Source organism: Camelina sativa, chromosome 20 (assembly GCF_000633955.1).
Source record: "Camelina sativa cultivar DH55 chromosome 20, Cs, whole genome shotgun sequence".
NCBI lineage: Eukaryota > Viridiplantae > Streptophyta > Magnoliopsida > Brassicales > Brassicaceae > Camelina > Camelina sativa.
Window position 1 is genome coordinate 9,552,351 of NC_025704.1, and position 21,769 is coordinate 9,574,119.

The 21,769-nt window shown below is 36.2% G+C and overlaps 5 protein-coding genes across 8 annotated transcripts; 2 read left to right on the top strand and 3 right to left on the bottom strand.

Moving 5' to 3' along the window:
• Nucleotides 3,514-9,840, top strand: LOC104770230. 4 transcript variants are annotated; one of them, XM_010494624.1, is made up of 13 exons: nt 3,514-3,931; nt 4,026-4,291; nt 4,371-4,550; nt 4,648-4,758; nt 5,682-6,020; nt 6,148-6,324; nt 6,401-6,700; nt 6,811-6,933; nt 7,806-8,003; nt 8,111-8,364; nt 8,568-8,772; nt 8,863-9,168; nt 9,307-9,840. In XM_010494624.1, exons 2-13 carry the CDS (start codon nt 4,094-4,096, stop codon nt 9,595-9,597), a joined length of 2,682 nt encoding a protein of 893 aa, XP_010492926.1. In that variant the 5' UTR covers nt 3,514-3,931; nt 4,026-4,093; the 3' UTR covers nt 9,598-9,840. The 4 variants fall into 4 exon arrangements, with proteins under 4 accessions (XP_010492926.1, XP_019098014.1, XP_019098015.1 ...); XM_019242469.1 differs by having other exon boundaries at nt 3,514-3,891; XM_019242470.1 differs by lacking the exons at nt 3,514-3,931; nt 4,026-4,291; nt 4,371-4,550; ... (3 more) ...; nt 6,401-6,700; nt 6,811-6,933 and adding exons at nt 7,047-7,101; nt 7,178-7,477; nt 7,588-7,710.
• On the bottom strand, nt 10,038-12,291 carry LOC104770228 (probable prolyl 4-hydroxylase 4). The gene is made up of 7 exons (XM_010494622.2): nt 12,018-12,291; nt 11,869-11,926; nt 11,673-11,777; nt 11,175-11,232; nt 10,874-11,049; nt 10,698-10,767; nt 10,038-10,605 (listed from the first exon to the last, which is right to left on the bottom strand). Exons 1-7 carry the CDS (start codon nt 12,155-12,157, stop codon nt 10,310-10,312), a joined length of 903 nt encoding a protein of 300 aa, XP_010492924.1. The 5' UTR covers nt 12,158-12,291; the 3' UTR covers nt 10,038-10,309.
• LOC104770231 (receptor-like cytosolic serine/threonine-protein kinase RBK2) lies at nt 12,926-15,862 on the bottom strand. Its single transcript, XM_010494628.2, has 10 exons — nt 15,656-15,862; nt 15,436-15,527; nt 15,129-15,347; nt 14,855-15,079; nt 14,510-14,761; nt 14,270-14,424; nt 14,007-14,086; nt 13,769-13,904; nt 13,480-13,629; nt 12,926-13,335 (listed from the first exon to the last, which is right to left on the bottom strand). The coding sequence occupies exons 1-10, from the start codon at nt 15,727-15,729 to the stop codon at nt 13,153-13,155; spliced, it is 1,566 nt and encodes a 521-aa protein (XP_010492930.1). The 5' UTR covers nt 15,730-15,862; the 3' UTR covers nt 12,926-13,152.
• On the top strand, nt 16,358-17,146 carry LOC104770232. Its single transcript, XM_010494629.2, has 3 exons — nt 16,358-16,562; nt 16,653-16,698; nt 16,871-17,146. Exons 1-3 carry the CDS (start codon nt 16,428-16,430, stop codon nt 16,915-16,917), a joined length of 228 nt encoding a protein of 75 aa, XP_010492931.1. The 5' UTR covers nt 16,358-16,427; the 3' UTR covers nt 16,918-17,146.
• LOC104770233 (S-adenosylmethionine decarboxylase proenzyme 4) lies at nt 19,061-20,780 on the bottom strand. The gene has a single exon (XM_010494630.2). The coding sequence runs from the start codon at nt 20,469-20,471 to the stop codon at nt 19,428-19,430; it is 1,044 nt and encodes a 347-aa protein (XP_010492932.1). The 5' UTR covers nt 20,472-20,780; the 3' UTR covers nt 19,061-19,427.

A 21,769-nucleotide genomic window follows, 5' to 3' on the forward strand; every position in this document is an offset into this window, starting at 1 on the left:
CTGCTCTGCTCGTCATTGATGAAACCAATCTATTGACTAGTTAATTCTAGAACTAGGGTTGTGATGAGCTGATATATCGTCTTTCAGTTGTAGTCATGTTTAATCATCATCTCATAAATTTCCCAATTAATAAGTTTGCTTTGATGGAGAAAGGTCTTTAAATTATATGTGTATCTACGTGCATCTGTTTTTGGGTTTATTGGAAATCATGGATCTGTTACTGAATTCCTTTCTAGGTTTCTGGGGAAGAATCTATATTGATTAGGAAGAAGCTTGAAAGTTTGGGTTTTTCTACCTTTATCTACCAAAGATCAATTAGGTTTTGTTGTATTTCTTATGTTAGTCTGAATTTTATCCCCTCTTTTGAGAGTAGAAACTATCTGTCATGGAAGCTAGAATTGAAAGTAAGACTAGATATTTCTATGAGTTTATTGTTGTGGATCTGAAATCGGTAGGTAAAAGAAATGTGGAGTGGGATTTGAATGATTGGAAATAAGTTGGTTATCTCTTTATTGCTACATAATTGAATCATGGTGGTAGTGAGATGATTGGTACATCAATTTTTTCCTTATATGGAACTCCTTGAATAGCTCCTCTTCATGCTCTGGTGAGACCGTGAGAGGAATAATATTGAGTTAATGGTGAGAAGTACAGGAGACGTTGAGAAGAAGAGGAGTTGTTGCCAAGGAGGCAAAAATGGTGGTGGTGAAAGTCATGTTTAATAATCATTTATGGCTTGTAGTTTGTTGGTTAACGGGTGAGTTAGTAGTGTATGGGGCAAAGTACAATAGAGGAGGATCTTCTTGTTTTGGTCATCACAACTTTTGAGATTTCTGAATATTTAGGAAAACCTTCCTAACTATCAAGGACATCTTCCTAAACATTATGAAATTCTTCTTAAATTTTTAAAATGAGTTTATGAATCTTTTTTTTATGTTTTGCCTTAATGTATCACATATTACTCTATTTAGTGAAAGATTATTATTTTATTTTGTGTGCATCCTGATATTTGATCTTTTTGTTTTCCTAAATATTTATTAAGATCATCATAAATTTCAAGAAGTCATTCCTGAATATTATTGAATATTTCCTAAATTTAAATAAATGAGTTTCTAAATACTTTTTGATGTTTTACTTCAATATGTCGACGATTTTGTGCACAACCCGATGTTTACAAATATCCGGCCTTGTAAACATGTCTTGGATATCTTGGTAATAGGTATCCATATTTTCACTTGTAAACATATAAGAAGGTCTGAATTAAAACATTCATGAACGATTTCAAAAAATTTAGGAAAAATATCACGAATTTCAGGAAGGTCTTCATCAAAAAAGAAAAAAAAAACATAACATCCATGCCCCCCACAAGGGCTCGAAATCAGGACAATCAAGTATTGTACTATAGCGTGTACCCAGTAGACCAATAATTTTATTCAAAGGTAGTATAAAAATAAATGTAAATATGTATGAAACACATCCTTGAGGAAAATAAAATATATTAAAAAACAAGATTTTGATAGATCATTTCCCTCAAAAATGGAGTAAGTTGTGACAGATTTGAGGCAAAACATACAAAAGTGATTGTAAACACTTTTATTTAAATTCAGGTAAGATTCCTTAAAAATTAGAAAAAATTCTCAAATATTTAGGAAGAATTTTATGTATTTCAAGAAAGCCTTCACGAAGCCAAAAAAAACAAGTATACACACATCCTCACAAAGCATCAATTTTGTAATTCATAAATGAAAAGGGAGGTTTTACGTGGACATGAGCTTCCATCATCTCTGTACACATCAAAACAAATAAGATGAAACTTATTAGCATCATACCCAATACACACATAATTTAACTATCTTTAAAAACTAATTACTATTATATATTAAGTATGGAAAGAGATCAGTCTATTGCTGCCTAGTTCATCAATTATTTGAGCCTTGAGATGTAATCTTGGTGACTGCAAAGTTCATAAGCAAGCTCGGATAGTAAAAAGCATACAAAGGTCAAAAGAAACGAACCACAACGTTGTAAGAATTTAACTTGATAAACTTTAGACTCAGGATAAGGAGAAGACATATCTCAAGCATAGAATATGAGCCACTGTATCAAACAATTAGTATACCGGGGATTCGCCGAGACGTGCTCAACAAACACAAGGTTTGTTCCCTAGACATTATCAACACCTCAGAATCACCAACACAGTTACATATACAGTAGTAAATTCCAAAATGATTGAGAGCAGTGTATAACAAAACACTGACATTATCATGATTGTGTTTTGCAGTGGAATAGAGCGTCACTTCCAATAATCAGTTCCTCGGTGCTCCATCGTAAGGGTCACAAAGATTGAAAACGTAATTAAATTTATCTCACTCAATTCTGAAACTTTAAACTATAACAATTCTAATAAAACAGAGAGATTAATACACATCTAGACATAATAATCAACAAAACAGAGAGCTTAATACACATAGATTATGAATCCAAGAATTCATATAGATGGTTTGGTGGTCCGTACAGTCCCACTATAAAGCAACGAAGCTCACCTTCGCTAAGTCCATTTTCGTGGTCGTGGCGGTGAGAATTCGGAGGGCTGAAACGGCGGTAGTGGTGGCAGATGAGGAAAGAAGAGGAGGTTTGACGATGAGGTTGGAAGGTGAGATCTCAGCCGTGGATTTAATGGAGCTTGAGAAGCTTCAGCCGATCGATTTGGCAATTAATTGAAGCTTTAGTCGATTGTTTTGACACTTAATTGAAAATATATGAGATCGGAAATGAAGATCTCAGATCAGAATCTTTATCGCAAGCTTGGTCGGAGGGAGCTATAACTCTAATATCGTAAGTTTGATTTTGAAAAAATGAATTTTGTTATTTAAATTAAATAATAATTTGAATATGTAAAAATGTTAGTTTTGGAAAATTTGAGAGTGTGTGGTAACTTTGGAAGAAAAACTTAGAGTTATGCTATCGTATTTCTCAAAATAATATATATATATTAGTTTTTAAAAAATTGTATATATGTGCAACACTTAATTAATATATAAATTAAATGTCAATTTCTGTTGACTCGTCAAACTCATATTACTTTTGGTTGAATGTGAGAAAAATCAAAAATCAATTTGTAAAACTACTAAGTGTTGGTAAATACATTAAACAAGAATCACACTTATGATGTCGCTAATGACGTAATTTAACCCAAAGAAAGTACAATTAAAAAAAAAACGTTCATGCACGTAAATGCTTCTAAATTTATTATAACCAATGGACATGCTTTTATTGGTTTCTAAATTAAAAAAAAACTCATTCTTACTCTCTTTCCCTTTTTAAGTATTTATGTTAATAAAATACTTAATAAAGGAATTACAACGAAGAAAGATTGAGAAGCAAAAAGAATATTGACCAAGAATATTATAATAAGGGTAAAATAAAGACATCACCTCATAATGAAAATGGGGCAGCAGCTAGGGAACGTTCAAGACACATTCTAAACAAAGTTGACTACTACAAGTTTTTCCTGTAATTTTTTTCATTTTCTAAACCTAATTTTTGATACCATTAACTTTTCTATAATATCGATTATGGTCCATCTCGTTGCCAACTATTTCTTCTCCTTTTTCTTTTCTCCTCTCTCTCTCTACATCTGCACGTCTGTTTATCTTTTTCTTCTTTTCCTGCAAACTTATCACAGAACTGTTTAATGTAAGCCACGGCTTTTATATATGGTTTACACTCTGCCCATAAGAAACAAAGTCCTGAAGAAGACGTTGGGAGAAACAAGAAATCTAAAGACGCCTTAGGAGAATATTTATCTTTTGCCATTCTGTTTTTTTTGTTCTCTAATTTGTGAGGCTTTGATGTAACAGTCTCTCTCTCTCTCTCTCTCTCTCCTTTGAGGTGATTCGTCACATCTCCATAAATTAAGAAACCACCTAACGTAACTCACTCTTTTTTACCTTCTCGTTGGTTTTAGCTTTGAGTCTAGTTGATGTAATGCTTTCTTGAATCTGAATCTTTTTTGGTCGAAACAGATATTGGATTTGTCTCAGATTCAGGCAAGAACAGAAAACTACCAAACTTTTCGTTTCTTCTTTTGAAGATGTTGACGAGCCCAACTTTGAAGAGTTTATGGTTCTTGTTCATCACAGTCGTCACTATTCTTGGACTCTTAGGACAAAACCTCCCTTGTGTTTTGTCTAGCCCTCACCGTATTCTAGTGGATACAGATGTCGACACAGACGATTTGTTCGCTATACTCTACCTCCTAAAACTCAACAAGTCAGAATTCGATCTAGTCGTAAGTCCCTTTCTTTCCCAAACATCTCTCGATCGGCTCTTCAACTATCTTTAGTTTAATGCTCTGTTTTTTGAAACAGGGGATTACATTGAGTGCAAATGCGTGGACAAACGCAGGACACGCAGTGAATCAAGTGTACGATTTATTGCACATGATGGGTCGTGACGATATCCCCGTTGGTGTCGGCGGTGAAGGTGGGATTCGTGACGACGGTACTATTCACTCTGACGTCGGTGGCTATTTTCCGATCATTGAACAGGTTCTCTCTTCTTACTCCTCTTCTTCTTATTTGTTTTCTTGAATCACTTGTTTGTATTAGTTTGGTTTTGAAAATGTAAAAAAAATGATGTGTTTAGGGGATGACAACAACAGGAGAATGCAGATATAGACAAGCCATTCCTAAAGGTCCTGGAGGCCTTCTCGACATTGACTCCAATTATGGCTTTCGTAAACAGTTTCTTCCCCAGGTATTTGACTTTGTATATACATATATAGAAAATTTACAAACAAAAAAACAAATACATTTTGTCACTATTCAAAAAAAACCAAAACCCTAGAGTATAAGTCCAAATAGAAGCATTATTTTTTACAAGAACTTCAGAAACGGAAAAATATGAATTTGAAAAAAAATCCTTTTTGTTTTTTTTTTTTTATATCATTTGACAAAATTTCTATTTTCAGAAATTTGGTGTTTTTTACAATTGTCCTTACGAATATATGACAGTTCATATAAATAAAACTTAACTGCCAAAGGTATATTTTACTTTTGAAGTTTTAACTTTTAACTAACCATTTTCTAAGAAACACATTAGTGTCTTCACCAAAAAAGAAACTACACTGCTGATGATTATTAACTATACTAACTATAATAGCGTTGGTTATCTAAAGAACTATAATAGCTTCATTTTATATTTCATATAGATCGCATCACCAACTAAGCTACTTTTAATAGCAACCACCATTTCGAATCTTTAATCAATTGTTTAAACTTTGTGAAGTGTTTTGTGACATTTGTGTTGGTATCTCTTCGGATACACGTGTCGTTAGAATCATAGTAATGGTGGATTCCAATAGAAGTAGCTGACTTTGCACATCCAAACACTTGTCGGTTACTAAAGGGTTCCCCAATACACTAGTGACACATATAATTGTAGGTTTAGGATCGGTGATCGGTCCTGTCGTGTGACATTTCACTTTACAGAAATATAGATTAATAACTGTTTTTTGTTTTTCTTTTTTATATATTATACAATTTTTTTGTATATTTTTAGCTAAACAAAGTATAATATTAGTGTTGTTTTTTTCTTTACCGCAAATTATTATTTGTTTAATATTTAATATTTACTTAAATATTAAAAAGACGTTTTTTGCGGTTGGTATATGAAAACAGGGGAACCGAAGATACACTCCTATCCGTCAACCAACGTCACAACAAGTGATCGCCCGCACAATTTCCAAAGGTCCAACCACCGTAATCCTCATCGGATCCCACACCAATTTCGCACTTTTCTTGATGTCATATCCTGAGCTGAAACACAACATCCAACACATTTACATCATGGGTGGTGGTGTCCGGTCACAAAACCCTACTGGCTGCTGTCCGGCTAACTCTACGGCCGCTGAATGTCAACCTCGACAGTGTGGAAACCGTGGCAACATGTTCACAGATTACTCAAGTAATCCTTACGCTGAATTCAACATTTTCTCTGATCCTTTCGCTGCTTACCAGGTTCGTTGCGGTTGTCCTACTCTTTAATCTTTATTTCTTTTGTTTATAAGTTTGCGATGTTTTAATACATAAATATCACATTTTGTTTAGACTTAAAAAAACTAGACTCTGTTTGTGTTTATTACAGGTGTTTCATTCAGGTGTTCCAGTGACTCTGGTTCCTCTAGATGCAACCAACACAATACCTATCAACAAGAAGTTCTTCGAAACATTCGAGAATAACCAGAGAACATACGAAGCTCAATACGTTTTCTTGTCTCTGAAAATCGCCAGAGACACTTGGTTCGACGACGAATTCTATAAGGTAACATTTATGAATCCATTTCCCCAAACTTATAACTCAGGAATGTTTTGAAAACGTTGCTGGCGATATTCTTCAGAGCTACTTCATGTGGGATTCTTTCACGGCTGGTGTTGCAGTCTCAATCATGAGAAACTCTGGAAATAAGAACAACAAGAATGGTGAGAACGATTTCGCGGTGATGGAGTATATGAATATAACAGTTGTTACTTCAAACAAACCTTATGGAAAACCCGATGGCTCAAATCCATTCTTCGATAATAGAAGAACTCCAAAGTTTAACCTAACCCATGGAGGAGTTCATAGTGGTCATGTTCAGACGGGTTTGCGAGATCCAACTTGCTTACCAAAAAGTGGAAAAGGACGAGGGAAGTGTAAGGTTTGTGTTTCCATAATACATATACCTAATGATCTATAGGGTTTCTGATTATTTGGTTTTGCTTCAGAGTAAACAATACAATTTTTAACCTCTTTAATGATTAACATTAGGATGGTTACACTCAAGAAATCTCTGGATCTGATTCAGTTCGTGTTCTAGTCGCGACACGAGCTAAACCAAACATAAACATCAAAAGTAGACTTGACAGAGAGTTCTATGTTGATTTCCTGGACGTAAGTTTTCATAATTCTCAGACATATCTAACCTGGAAATAATTAGAGATAAAGTTTTTCTTTTCATGTAATCAAATTGCTTACATAACGAACAGGTTTTGAATCNAATACGTTTTCTTGTCTCTGAAAATCGCCAGAGACACTTGGTTCGACGACGAATTCTATAAGGTAACATTTATGAATCCATTTCCCCAAACTTATAACTCAGGAATGTTTTGAAAACGTTGCTGGCGATATTCTTCAGAGCTACTTCATGTGGGATTCTTTCACGGCTGGTGTTGCAGTCTCAATCATGAGAAACTCTGGAAATAAGAACAACAAGAATGGTGAGAACGATTTCGCGGTGATGGAGTATATGAATATAACAGTTGTTACTTCAAACAAACCTTATGGAAAACCCGATGGCTCAAATCCATTCTTCGATAATAGAAGAACTCCAAAGTTTAACCTAACCCATGGAGGAGTTCATAGTGGTCATGTTCAGACGGGTTTGCGAGATCCAACTTGCTTACCAAAAAGTGGAAAAGGACGAGGGAAGTGTAAGGTTTGTGTTTCCATAATACATATACCTAATGATCTATAGGGTTTCTGATTATTTGGTTTTGCTTCAGAGTAAACAATACAATTTTTAACCTCTTTAATGATTAACATTAGGATGGTTACACTCAAGAAATCTCTGGACCTGATTCAGTTCGTGTTCTAGTCGCGACACGAGCTAAACCAAACATAAACATCAAAAGTAGACTTGACAGAGAGTTCTATGTTGATTTCCTGGACGTAAGTTTTCATAATTCTCAGACATATCTAACCTGGAAATAATTAGAGATAAAGTTTTTCTTTTCATGTAATCAAATTGCTTACATAACGAACAGGTTTTGAATCGACCTGAAGAAACAGGGAGATATAACTTTTCATCTCAGTTTCCTTACTACAAAGAAGAATTGTTTAGACCAGATCTTAGCAAAACACAGCTAGGAAAGCCAGTTGTTTTCGACATGGATATGAGCGCCGGTGATTTCCTCTCTCTCTTTTACCTCCTCAAAGTTCCGGTGGAGAAAATAGATTTGAAGGTATAACAAATAGCTCGATTACAACGGTTGCTTATTACACAAGTATCTAGGTGAATATGCTGTTTTCATCAATACCCTAACACACCCACTCTTTCTTGACTCGCAAGGCTATAATTGTGAGCCCAAACGGTTGGGCTAATGCCGCAACAATCGACGTGGTCTATGATCTGCTTCATATGATGGGTCGAGACGACATTCCGGTCGGTCTGGGAGACATGTTGGCATTGAACCAATCCGACCCGATTTTCCCACCGGTGGGAGGTTGCAAGTACGTCAAGGCTGTTCCACGAGGCTGTGGCGGATTTCTGGATTCTGACACTCTTTACGGTCTTGCTCGCGACGTTCCTAGAAGCCCTCGCAGGTATATATATCAATAACCAATTGATGAGTGAAATAACCAATACCGGTTACGTGTAACGTATATATATTATGTCCCTCTCTTATTAATTCTGGTGTGAAATTTTCTAAGATTGTGTTAATATTTACAATGCTATGGTAAGATCATTTTAAGCAAGATATATATATATATATATATATATATATATATCCACATAATTTATGCAGATACACAGCGGAGAATTCAGTGGGACATGGAGCTCCGAGGGACACTGATAGGCCTGAACTCCGCCAACCTCTGGCACTTGAAGTTTGGCAAAATCTGACCAAACCTGGTAATGGAGTGTCTAAGATCACTGTACTAACCAATGGACCGTTGACTAGCTTAGCCAAGATCATCTCATCAGATAAAAAAGCATCCTCAATAATCAAGGTAAGAACTTTTAATATATACTTTCTCTGATAAATTCCATCAGGAATTAACCTTGATTTTAACTCAGATGGCTTATGTTGTAAACTGCAGGAAGTTTACATCGTGGGTGGACATATAAACCCTGAGAAATCAGACAAAGGGAATATATTTACGATTTCTTCGAATGCATACGCTGAATTCAATATGTTTCTTGATCCTTTAGCAGCTAAGACCGTTCTTGAATCCGATCTTAACATCACACTCATCCCTCTAGCAACCCAACGCAAGTTGAGTTCTCTCCAAACAATGCTTGGTACACTGTATTCCTCGAGAAAAACACCCGAAGCTCAGTTTGTGAAACGGCTGCTTGCAAGAATGCAAGAGCTTCATCAGAAACACAGGAGATACACGCACATCGTAAATCCTCTCGTCCTTTATTCTGTCTCATCTTACACAAAAACGTTTTTTAAGTTAAACACGCAAAGGCAAAATAACAATCAAGACGACAAGACCGTTAGCATGGTTTTAAAACTAACCCTAAATTTGTTGTTGCAGGACATGTTCTTAGGTGAAATTCTTGGAGCAGTTTTCTTGGGAGGCGATCACGCTTCGTTGAAGCCGAAACTGCGAGATGAGCACATAAAAGTGATTGCTGAAGGGGATGAATCGATAGATGGTAAGATATTGATCGATGAACTGCGCGGCAAACAAGTAAAGATACTCGAAAGAGTAGATCTGAGAGGCTTCTCCGAGAGTTTTGCTTCTAGACTCGATGATACGAAACAATCTGCAGTCATAGGAAGCTTTGATGAACAAAAGAAGAAATGGAGCACACCACCAAGCTGACTAAAACATGGTGGCATAGATTATGTACAAGAATGAATAAACCAGATTATATATTCTAGTCAATTTTGTTTTTAACTGTTTACTCTTAGTGTATCCTTTTTCTAGGATTCATCAAATTCCTGAAATCTTCCGTTTAATTTTCAAAAAATTATGTTTATGTAATAAAAATAAGAAATATGGAGAAAACAGAATAAACATACTTGAAAGTGTAGAACTGAGAGGTTGTTGAGAGTTTTGCTTCTAGACTCGATGATACGAAACAATCTGCAGTCATAGGAAGCTTTGAAGAACAAAGGAAGAGATGGACCACACCACCAAGTTGACAACCTATAACTGCTCAAAGATTTGATTGAATTTATATGCTTACAGATACAAAATGTTTAGTTCAATGCTTGATTAGACAGAAACTCCAGATAGTGCAAAGCTCTTTTCCAGAGACGTTCATCAATAACAGACATGACACTGTGTTGACAATACCAAGAAATACACTTATATGTTTAATAACCTATAAAGTATTTGACTGAATCTTTCTGTTTACTGTTTACATATTCTTTTCTTCAGGAACATTTATAGTTTTACAGAACTCCCCTTAGAACAAAGTTCATCAACGACAACAACTCTACAACAAACAACAACAAAAGAAACTCCAAAAAGCAGAAAACTTTGAGAGTTTTGTGGCACAGAACAAGAAGAAGAAGAGGTAAAATTAAGTCTAACAAGCCTTACAACTTCGCCTGCAATAGCCAGGAAGCTCAGTAGTTCCAACCATGTACTCTGGGTTCTTTGTGCATTCCCCAAGAACTGCCCATCTCTCACAGCTCTCATTCATATCCGTGCAGTTTCCACTTGGTGTCACAATCTTATCGAATGAGTCCACGTGGATCCACTTGGTCGCCGACCATTTCTCTCCTTCGATAACAGGGCACCCACCATGAAGGCTCAATGGGTCTGGGATTGCATCCGGGTGGAGGTTGAAGAACAACAAAGCATCTCCTTTCCTTGGTTTCACTGATAAAACATTTACCCATACAGACACAAACGGTGTAAAATTTCTACTCACTTCTTTTTAAGAAAACATTATTATCAGTCAAGTGTCTAACCGGCGATTCCTCTTTTGGCACAATCAGAAAGGTCTTCTTTGTTTTCAGAGAGTACTCGGCGAGAAGGTACCTATAGAAATCAGATCTTTATAAAGAGAGAATGACACAAGTTGTGTGACACACAAGAGTGATCTTTTTGGGGAAATATTATGCAACATATAATTGATAGAACTAACCTCTGCATTAGGGAATACGGTTTCTCCACCTTTCGTCACATTGGATAGATACATGAGAACCGTTGCTATGCGGTGTCCACCACGAACAATGTTGACTTTGTCATGAAAGTAGTCAAAATGAGCATCGTATTTTTGACCGTGCTCGTATCTCAGTACCTGAATGTCTTCCCCATTTTCTGTCACCACGGAAAGTTAAAGGACTTCATCAAAATTATCTTCTGAAATCTTTCAGGAACTCAACCTAGTTGTGAACTTTCAATAATCTTAAGTTGGGAACTTCTAAATTCAGAGTGTGTTGTACCTTTTGGAAGAAATGTCCAAGTGGAGATTTTATCTTCTATACCAGAAACAATGGCATCCTGTGATCACAAAAGAAAACTTCAGGTGATAGAGTAACACATCACGGTAATCACAACATTAGAGATCTGAATCCTGAAAATTTCATAAAACTTAACCTAATGCGGAACAAATTAGTTAGCTAAGTAACAAATCTAACAGAATCAAGAGGTCAATCTTCCAACTTCCAAGATCCATCATTGAAAGGATAAGATATCACAGATCGCTTAAGGAGCATAAAGATGGTTTAGGTTAGAGTTGTAATCCACCAGAAATTGGAGTTTGAACTATCAAAATCTATCATTTGCAGGATCAACATTTATCTACCCCAATTTAAGACCTAAGCAACACAACCTATTCCAAAATTGAACATGTCCAAAGGGAGAGATAGATCCAGTTTCTACTTCGAATTAGGGTTCTAAAGTAAGAAATAGGGAAGCAAACAAAGAGGAAAAATCCTAACCTTTCCTTTGGAGATAAACGTGCCAGAGCTGGTTCGAACCTCGCTGAATTTGCTTTCTCCACTATCATTATCAGCAACAGCAGATCTCTTCAGGCTTGCTTTTGCCTTTTTTTTTTCAATCACACATCGAAATTTAGAATCTTTAACAGAGAAAACAAAAATAAAATTTCCAAATTAAGCTCAAAACCGAACTCACAAGAGAAACCATATGATCACATTCCAATTCCGTGAGAAACCCTTCATACACAAACGCCCTGAAAGACAAAAAGATCGAATTTTTTTCAGAATTGTTAACATTTGAAGCTCGAATTTTCCCAAAATCACTAAAGGGTTTTTGAAGCAAACCTGGGTTTCGATGAAACCTGTTTAACTTTGGAAGGATTGATGAAGACGCTAGAGGAACTAATTAGGGAAGTGGAAGATTGAAGCAGGACGGAGAAGATAGCGAAGAACAACAGCAATAGTTTACGGCGATTCATCGACATCGCTTGGATCTGAGATGTACGAGAGTTGGTAAAGAGATCGGAAGATAGGAGTCAAAATTTTGATTTTTGTTTTTTTTCCGGGAAAATAAAAGATGAGAGAAGCTTTTCTCGGAAAAGTGTTTAACGGTGGTGACAAGTTTATGCTCTGCCTAACGATATAACACGACAAAACGCACACGTGCTCTGCGTTTCGATTAGAATTTTGGGTTTTTTTTTGGTTTTCCCTTTGTTCCGAATCGAACCGGTTCTTTTCGAATGCACCTGTCCAAGTCCAACTCTGGCTAAGAACACTTTAATTGTGATTTAAAAAAAAAATGTTATATAAAAATGTTTTAATTTTGTGTGGGATATAAATATAAATGATTTAGAAAATTTTATATCTGATAGATCATTTTGGTAGAACTATAAAATTAAATTTATATATGCATAGTGACGATGGACTCCACAATTCATATTTTCATAACATAAAAAAAATTAACCGAGTAAATTTTAAAATGGTGAAATTACTTTGTGTTTATATATCATAGTTTTTGGATTAAGTTTATTTTTTTAAATACTTTTAATTATTATAAAACATTTATGAAATATAACATATGTAAATCAAATGAATGAGTAGAACAGACTATATATGGATACCATAAAAAAATAGGGTATCTGATCTGCGACCATCTTTTAAATATAATGTGAATATGAAAAACAAACGACGGATCAAACTCAGACCAACAAAAAAAACCATTAACAAACAATAGTTCAAAGATGGATAAAAAGGAAAGAACGACACAACATCATGATCATGATCAAAATACACATACACCATGTTACAACATATTTTAAACAATATTGAACTTATTTAGTCCTTTCTCTTCTAACTTAATATCCAATCCTGATCGGATTGATCTCGCAATCCTCAGCAGTCATATAAATTCTATAGTGAACAAATATGTATGTGTATACTCAATGAAATCTTTCTTCTTGCATTTACCAAGTAGGATATTTCAAGAATCCTTGGATGTTCCGAGAACGGTCTCCATGTGTCGATTAATATCGTTCAAATATCTTGTCGAGTTGTATTCTTCGTTATCCAATAGTTCTTCAGAGTAAGTCCTCTGGAGTTTTGAGGTTTCTCGCTCTCTTAGCTGATCTAAGCTGCACTTGTCTCCCCTCAGAATCTGCACAACCTGTATGTATATATACGTACACACACATTAACACATCATATCGTTATTTATGTGACTAAATTAATATATAGTGATATGAAAAAATATATATAGGAAAGTGGTAACTAATTATATGAGAGGAATCGGATGTTATATTATGCATGCCTGGTTCATTTGAGGCCGGTTGATGGAGGTTTGGTGTATACACAATGACGCTATGAAGACAAGACGTTCCAACTCTTCTACGTCGTAGTCATCTCCCAGAGTCGGATCAACAAGTTGTTTGATCTTCTTCTCTTTGATCAATGGTTTGGCCTGTAAAAACATAGATAATAGATAATTCGTATTATCAATTACAAAGCTATATAGGACCCAAAACCAGGTCAAGAAAGCATGAGCAAAGAATTCTATATAGCTAGGGCTTAAGAGAGGGTCACATCACATATTCACATACCCACATGACAAGGCTATGTTGTGAGCTGTCAAGCGCTTGTTTACCGGTAATGAGCTCAAGAAGCAGGACACCGTAAGCATATACATCTGTTTTTTCGTCTACTATCCCGTGCATGAAGAACTCCGGCGGAAGGTAACTGATAGCCACATAAGAGGTTATATATGTGAGATAGATATATTATGAAAAGAGAGATTTGTACATGATGTCATGATTTATATCAACGAGAGAGATTCCAAACCCGAATGTTCCTTCGACTTTTGATACGGTATGGTGAGTCCACTGGTCCGGTAACCATTTCGCTAGCCCGAAATCAGATATCTACGGTCATTATTTGTAAAAAAAATCAAAAGGATACTATTTAGAGTTCATTCTTGTTTCACAATAATCATAACTTCAAAAAGACTATAATTAAGGTAATATTTTACCCCAAAAAAGAAAAAAGACTATATATTAATCAAGGTGTGAAGATCTTAACTAGCTGTCTCTTAAAAACCGCATTACCTGAGCCTCAAAGTTCTGAGTGAGAAGGATATTAGAAGCTTTAATATCTTTATGTATGATCCTTCTTTGACAACCTTCATGGAGATAGTACAGTCCCTCTGCTGTTCCCATCGCCACTTTGTATCTCATGCTCCAATTTAGTTTCTCCTTGTCCTCTAAAAAATGTTATAACGATCTCTGTTAGTAATCCAAATAACCTCAGATGACTTTGCAAATGTCAAATAAAAAAAGAATTATCACCGTAGAGCAAAGAAGCGAGGCTTCCATTAGGAGATAGCTCAAGAACAAGATGCATTCCTCCTTCAACACAATAACCAATAAGCTTAGCAATGTTTGGATGATCTACATGAACTATGATCCCAAGTTCGGACAAATAATCCATCGTCATCTCTTCTGCAGAACCTCTAGTCAACTTCTTTATCGCCACTATTTGCCCATCTGCCATTTGTCCCTTATACACCTCCGCATATCCTCCTTCCCCGATCAGATTCTCTGCCATATATAATATCCACAATATTTTCAAGTTACATATATCACTTCATAAACAACTATTTTATCGATTGAAAATGTAACAAGAGTCCGGACCACGGCTGTAGCAGTTTGTGGCGGTCTGAATATCTTGGAGAGAGAAGTTTCTCCAGGAGGGTTTGAAGTAGAACAAGTCTTCAGTGTCAAGAGAAGGTATAACAGGTACCATATTGTCTCTTATGCGTTTGCTCTTACGTCTGGTGAGTTTGGGGACTCCTTTGAGAGGTGTGAACGTGTTGAATGGCATTGCCGATGATCCTTTTTTAAATAAACGGAAGATTCCTCTCNAATGGCATTGCGGATGATCCTTTTTTAAATAAACGGAAGAAACCTCTCCTCCAGTGCCCGTTGGTAGAACCTCCAGACGAATGATGATGATGGTGGCCGTGGTGATGATGGTGATGACGAGCTTCTGATGATGATGAATCTGACGTGCTCACCACGGAAGATGATGTTTCCAATTCTATGCTTCTTAATAAGTCATCGTCTGATTCGTATTTGTCCGGGCAGAATGTTGTTATTTCTTCATCTGGGCAGAATGATGATAAATCTTGTGCAGAGATAACAGCATGAGATATCTTTTTAGCTAAGGACAATGAGATATTCATAACGTATTTATGTAATTATTATTGAGTTACCATGAGAAGAGAAAGAATCAGAGAAGCCAGCTCGAGATCTTCTTGTAGAGAGAGGAGTTAATTGTTTTCCACGATTCTCAACGTCTACATCGCTGTGTTTGTATCAAACAACAACAACAAAAATTGAGCTAATTTTTCAGATGACTTGCTAAATACGGTACATGATCATTTTGCAAAATCTTGTTTGTTTCTGAACCAAAACAAGAATGAAGAAAGTTACCAGGCGGAGGGAGACGAAGAAGACGATGTCGTGGAAGAAAGAGTTTGTGACGACGAGTCTCGAACACCTTCCATGGATTGGAGAAAGAAAACGAGACAAAAAAGGGAAAGAGAGAGAGAGAGAGAGAAGAAAGAAGGTCAAAGACTAAAGAAAGAGAGAGACATGATCGTCTTCCCTCTTTTTTGTTATTAACTGAAAATGCGCATCTTCCCTCTTTCTTAATTCTCTGAAGATGAAGATAATAATATCCATTTTTGCATTTTAGACAGTCAATAAGCCAGAGCATATCCTCTCTAATTTGTTCAAATCCTAAATTTAGAGTAACAGACTTAAAATGTATTTCTCTTACTTTTTCAATTTGTCAACATTTTAGTTGCTGAAGGTCAATATTAGTGTTTTCTATTTCTCTATATGCAAAGAGGAAACAACAATTTACTATTTGATTGCGATAGCTCCAACACTGTGGTAGGTTAACAACGCCACGTGGCACAATGAGTTTCAGGACAACCCGACAAAGGTTGTAGTAGTGGACCTGAACTCATAAAGTACAGAAGTAAAAACAACCTTATCTTACATGTCGACGACCACTTCTATATTTTGTTTTTTATATCAGAGCTAGACACAAACTAAATGGGCCTGGGCTTTAGGTTAAAAATAAATATAAAAGCCCATTACAAAACAAAGAAACGACGGGGAGAGAGAGTTCTGAATTTTTCTCTCAGGTGAAGAAAAAGAAGAAGAAGAAGAAGAAGAAGAAGAAGCGTTGAGTGAGATGGAGAAAGTGACGGAGAAACCCAATTCCGAGACGCAAGCTCCACCTCCACCGAACCATCAGATGGATGCAGACGACGACGACGAGAATGTGAAACAGCTAAAGGAGTGTTCTTCTCTCTATCTGTCATTACAGGTTTTTGTGTTCTGTTTCCCAAACAAAATTAATCAAATCTCACTTCTTTTTTTGATTACCGGATCTTCAATGAATCATCCCCTTTTGCAGGATTGTCTTGTTGATAGCAATAGGGATTGGAAATCTTGTCAGAAACGTAAGTCTCACTCTACTCTCTGTATCTCAAAATCTGAGGGTTTAAGAGCTCAATAGGGGTTTAGGGTTTCTTACCTAATCGATCGAAATTGGGATTAACTATTATCTGTGTGAGTTGGGGACACAATAAATGTTTGATTAGCTTTTTGTTGTTTATCATTTGTGATCCAAAGATGTTCAAGCTTTAAAGGAATGCCATGAAAGGAGAATGAAGAAATGACAGAGATTGAGTAAGAGCTTTTTCACCTGATTCATTTAGTAAGGATTGATTAGTTACTTATTATAGAGTAAGCCACTTTGAATAAAGAACGATTCTTTTGTATCCTCTTTGTTGTGGCCTTGTGAGGGATTGCAAAATGCACAAGCTTTCATACAATACAATGTAATCTTGGTTCTTTTCGTTAATTGCAGAGAAATTTTTCTCTTGCTGTCATCTATTGAGTTTTTTACTTTTGCGGTGCAAAAAGTGTCATAAGGTTATTTCGCATTAGAAAAACAGCAATGGTGTTGGGGATGTGTTGTTCAGACAGCTTTGTTTGTTTTCTTACTAGTTAAATTTGGTGTTTTGCCTTCTCTTGACTTCTTGAATATTGACTCATTTGCGAACAACCTTTGTACATCACTCTTCTAATCCCGGGTTGTTTGGGATTCATAGCTATAGATATCCTGTGTATTTTTTGGTTTAAATTCACAGTTAAAGAGAACGACTCTTAAGACTAAGTTGTTTGGAAGGTTTCAAATTAAAAGCATGGAAGAAAGAAAGAAGAGAAAGGATAAGAGTTTCTGTTTATTTTTGAACCATAGATGGAAGTCTTCTTCTTCATTCTCTCTCATATGTTGTCGTCACCTGTCACCTCTGCCTCACTCTAGAAGCAGAGCTTGGAGGGTAGTGAATATACGCGTGGAACTGTCGCCTTAAGCTCTTACAAGTCAGGCACTAACTAGGGGAGCGTCTCCGAGAACAAGAAGAGTAGTGCACAAGTTGTTGGGTATGTTAAGATTGAGAGATTTAGGTGAAGACAAGTTTGTTGGGACTTGGGAGAGAGAAAAGTTAATAAGTTATAACAATCACAATCCTAAATGCTCAAGTTTAGAGCAAGATGTCTGAGTAGATTTCCGAAAATACTCAGTAGATACTGGATTGGGACCTGAACTAGTAAAATTTATTATCTTGTGTGTACTTTACTTTCCAAGCTTATTCTGCAACATACGAGTGAAAGAGAAAGTTGAGAGTGAAACCAGCTAGAAATGAGTTGAATAAGTTCATTTCATATAGTTTTAACTTCCAAGTCACCAAGTTTACAACTTTCTCGGTTCTAATATTCACATATACTTTTAGTTCCATGTTGCTTCTCCTCCATGTTATGATGATCAGGGTATAAAACGCGTGATGGTACGAAAATATACGAATTGATGGTGAAGAAGAGCAAAGAAGCTCCTTAAACCAAAAAAATGACTTTGATTATTATTACTTGGGATGAACTAAGATAAGTAATGTTTTGACTTTTGACACTGGAAATAATAAAAATTTTAAGGTTTACTTTTTAGCCAATTATTGTCACGTGCAAACTGGATTTTGATATGTTGGGTATGGAAAAATTTACATGCGTGATTATCAAAAGTAATTACATATACTGATATAAGTAACATATTAGTACAATGTCTTTAATTGTTTTTCTACAAGGTCAGCAACCAAAAAAAGTGTAACCTTGCTTTTTCTTTTTTGGCCTTTTCTTTGTTAATTGGATTTTAATTTGTTTACTTAAAAAAAATATTTCATTTCTTTGACTTCTCTTATGGTTGGTTAAAAGTTGAAACTTAAAATGTCAAACGCATACCAAAAGAAAAAAAAAAAAGAAAAAAAAAAGCAATTGCGGCCAAGGCCTAGTTATGCAAATTTTGGACACCAATATGCATAATTTTCAGACTTATGTGTCATCTTTAATTCTTTTATGCTTGACCGTATTCGATGTAGTAAGTAGCCTTGCGCTAAACTATGTGACAAAACAAAATAACTATGACGGAGACAAGCAACAAAATGATATGACAGTATATACTACAAATTTGTTATAGTAAACGATGATGCTAACAATAATTTAAACAAATTTGTTAACGTCAAATATTAGTGTGGTGGAAATTTTGATTTGATGAGATATGTTTTTCTTTTTTCTTTTTTTGAAAAAATACGATGAGATATGTTTGCTAACGACAAAACATATCTAACAGTAGTTAAGAAATTTTTTTGTTTGTTTGAAAATGTTTACTGTTTACAACATATTTCACAGCATGATTAGTTTAGGTAAACATACTTGTTAGGGTGGGCGAATGAATTTGTAACCATATAAAGTGAGAACGATTTAACCTTATATCAACAGTCTGATATAGAGATTCAATATAATTTAAATTGAAATATAATTAAAAAGGAGAAAAAAAACAAACACAAGAAGAAACAAAAAGAGAAAAGAAAACAGAGCAAACCATTTTTACCCTCCCCCCACTAAAATTCTACAACACTGAACCTCAAAAATGCTTAGGCGTGACATTGCCACAAGTGCAAAGTGGGGTGCATGATCATATGTTCCCACTTATATATATCCCCAAGTCAACCAATCATCTCCATCCACGTCATCACCTGTCTCTTTTTTGTTTGTCCTCTCTCATCTAATTTTTAAAAACCTAATTTAAGAAAAACCTTTTTTTTGCCTTTTTACTCCTCTCTCCCGGCGATGACTATTTCCGGCGCGGCGTGAACGACTGATAAACGACTGTTCCGGAGCCTGGAAACACATCCATAAGACGGCTACGGCACTTAAGACCAAGCTTCTTAGCCAACACGCGTTCCACACGCTTCGTCACCTCATGGTTATATTCCTCTCCGCCGTAAGTGGTGGCGATCGAGACGTCACTTGGCCGGAAGACATCAATGGCACGGCTTAACACCTCAGATATATCTTCGTGACCATCGTCGTATAGAGACAAACCGCACTCGAAGCTCCCGTAGCTAAAACCGTCTTCAGGCGTGACGTGGATGGTTGAGTAACGGTCTCCGTCGACTCCGTTCATAGAGTAGCCGCAAGGATCAAACGCGAAGTCGCAGATAAAAGCGTTTGCGTTTATGTTATCGATACCGCTCAGCCGCGTCATCTCTTTCCCTGCGGAGTCACTGTTGCTTTTCTCGTCTCCTTTCCGTTTAAAGAAGCTCCGAGCGTTGACTCGGTCAAGCTCTGTCATGCAGACTTCGACTACGACGACCGGCTCGTCGGATTCCACGTCAGCGCTGGCTGTGAACACGTGCCAAGCACGTGAGGGGTTATTAGAAGGCGTCATGACGGAGGCTTTACGGTAACAGAGAGATTTGGGAAGGCTTTCTTCGACGACGAGGACTTCGTCTTTGAAGCTTGTGTAAGGGAAAGGCTGTGCTTTAGGGAAGATGAAGCTGCCGCGCGAGTAGCGGCACGCGCGTAACGTAAGGCCGAGGTTACGTGCGAGATGGATCAACGGTCGGATTGATTTGAGGAGTTGCGTGGTGCCGCATGTTTTGATGATGATTTTGGTTGGGTAGACGAAGAGGCTTGACTCGGAGAGTACGTAAGCGTCGAAGCTACGATTCGCTACGGCGGAGACTACCGTGCACTGAACTTCGTTTAAGACTTGGTCTAGAGATTCGAAGTCTATTAGACGGAGTCCCATAGGGTTACTGGTGATTGAGTTGTCATCGTCGAAGAATCGAAGTTCGAGTCTTTTCTCGAATCCCTCGAACCCGGGCACTGACATTGCAAAGATCAAAAGAAGATGTTAGGAACAGAACAGAGGAAACAGAGATAAAGAGATGTGTTTGTTTGTGTTTGTGTTTTGTGTGTGTAGCGATTGAAGAGAGAGGTAGTGGTGATTAGTGGGAGAGAAGTGGTATTTATAGGAGAGATTTTGAAGGATAGAGAAGGAGGAGCATGCGGGTTAAGAGACATGATTGTAGGCATAATGAACGAGAAAGATGATGAGAGTTTGTGTTTTGTTTTGTATGTATGCATGTATGTATGTATCTGTGAATCTGTGTATGTGAGTGATCTAGTTAGTGTAATAGTGTGTGTCTAATTCTGTTCTGTTTTCTTGTGTTCTGTAATGAGAGGGAGATTTATGGGTTATGCCTTGTGCGCATGCAAATTTGTTGTATGTTTTAATTTCTTCTATTTTAAAATTTTTAATATTTTTTGTCTTCATCTTCAATATTCTCCATGAGGTGTGATATGCTAGCTAGTTCTCTGGTTGATAATATTGCAACATGCAAAATCATGAGAACAGAAAATGGACATAATTATTCTACCAAGAAATTGAGAAAATCATTTATTTGGGTCATTAAACTTACTGAACTACGAAGTGGGTTGATGTAAATTTTGAGTTCCACATAATTATGTTATCAGTAAAACTATATATAATCGCAAAGAGAATTAGTTATTCAAAAATGTTAGCAATTAAAATGTATCGCTTAAAAGCTATCAATCATGTTACTTAAAGATTGGCGACGTTAATTGATTGTTGAGAACTAAAAGAAGATGACATTACATTTTTTAGTGGTTTACATCACCCAAAATTTCAAGGTGAGAGATGCTCTAACAATTCAATTCAGTAATCAGCCTCTCTTATATATGTTGGTTCGAACACCAGTTACATATCACTCATCATGCCAAAAAGGACCCATGTATTTTACTTGGCCCATATTAAATAATATATCTGATTAGCCATATATATACACACACACTATATCATGGACAAGACACAAAAGATCTTGAAAGGCAATGGAACAAGTGTCTACAAGAAACATAAATTTCAGTGGCTTGTGTGTCAAACAATCGCTAATACACATAAAAAGGACGGGAGGAAAACCAAAGTTTAAATATTTCGTTCAATACATTATATATGCACCGATCCACGTAAAAGTGATCTATTTTTTGTTTTTTTGTTTCTCGTAAAAACAGACATATTTAGATGTTAAAGCAGCATTGTTTTGCTCTACTTGTAGTTGTGGGTGACCATACATTCTACCTTGTAAACATTGGTCGCATTTTAGGCATGGA

Excerpts from the sequence above, each read along its gene's own strand:
- LOC104770230 (XM_010494624.1), top strand. The coding sequence starts at position 4,094 with ATGTTGACGAGCCCAACTTTGAAGAGTTTATGGTTCTTGTTCATCACA. Across the intron at positions 8,004-8,110 it reads TGGAGAAAATAGATTTGAAG|GCTATAATTGTGAGCCCAAA; the intron begins GTATAACAAATA and ends TTGACTCGCAAG. Across the intron at positions 9,169-9,306 it reads ACAGGAGATACACGCACATC|GACATGTTCTTAGGTGAAAT; the intron begins GTAAATCCTCTC and ends TTGTTGTTGCAG.
- LOC104770228 (XM_010494622.2), bottom strand. The coding sequence starts at position 12,157 with ATGTCGATGAATCGCCGTAAACTATTGCTGTTGTTCTTCGCTATCTTC. Across the intron at positions 11,927-12,017 it reads CAGGTTTCATCGAAACCCAG|GGCGTTTGTGTATGAAGGGT; the intron begins GTTTGCTTCAAA and ends TTTGTCTTTCAG. Across the intron at positions 10,768-10,873 it reads CCGTATTCCCTAATGCAGAG|GTACCTTCTCGCCGAGTACT; the intron begins GTTAGTTCTATC and ends TGATTTCTATAG.
- LOC104770231 (XM_010494628.2), bottom strand. The coding sequence starts at position 15,729 with ATGGAAGGTGTTCGAGACTCGTCGTCACAAACTCTTTCTTCCACGACA. Across the intron at positions 14,762-14,854 it reads CACAAACTGCTACAGCCGTG|AGAATCTGATCGGGGAAGGA; the intron begins GTCCGGACTCTT and ends TATATATGGCAG. Across the intron at positions 14,087-14,269 it reads CTCAGAACTTTGAGGCTCAG|ATATCTGATTTCGGGCTAGC; the intron begins GTAATGCGGTTT and ends TAATGACCGTAG.
- LOC104770232 (XM_010494629.2), top strand. The coding sequence starts at position 16,428 with ATGGAGAAAGTGACGGAGAAACCCAATTCCGAGACGCAAGCTCCACCT. Across the intron at positions 16,563-16,652 it reads CTCTCTATCTGTCATTACAG|GATTGTCTTGTTGATAGCAA; the intron begins GTTTTTGTGTTC and ends CCCCTTTTGCAG. Across the intron at positions 16,699-16,870 it reads TTGGAAATCTTGTCAGAAAC|ATGTTCAAGCTTTAAAGGAA; the intron begins GTAAGTCTCACT and ends TGTGATCCAAAG.
- LOC104770233 (XM_010494630.2), bottom strand. The coding sequence starts at position 20,471 with ATGTCAGTGCCCGGGTTCGAGGGATTCGAGAAAAGACTCGAACTTCGA.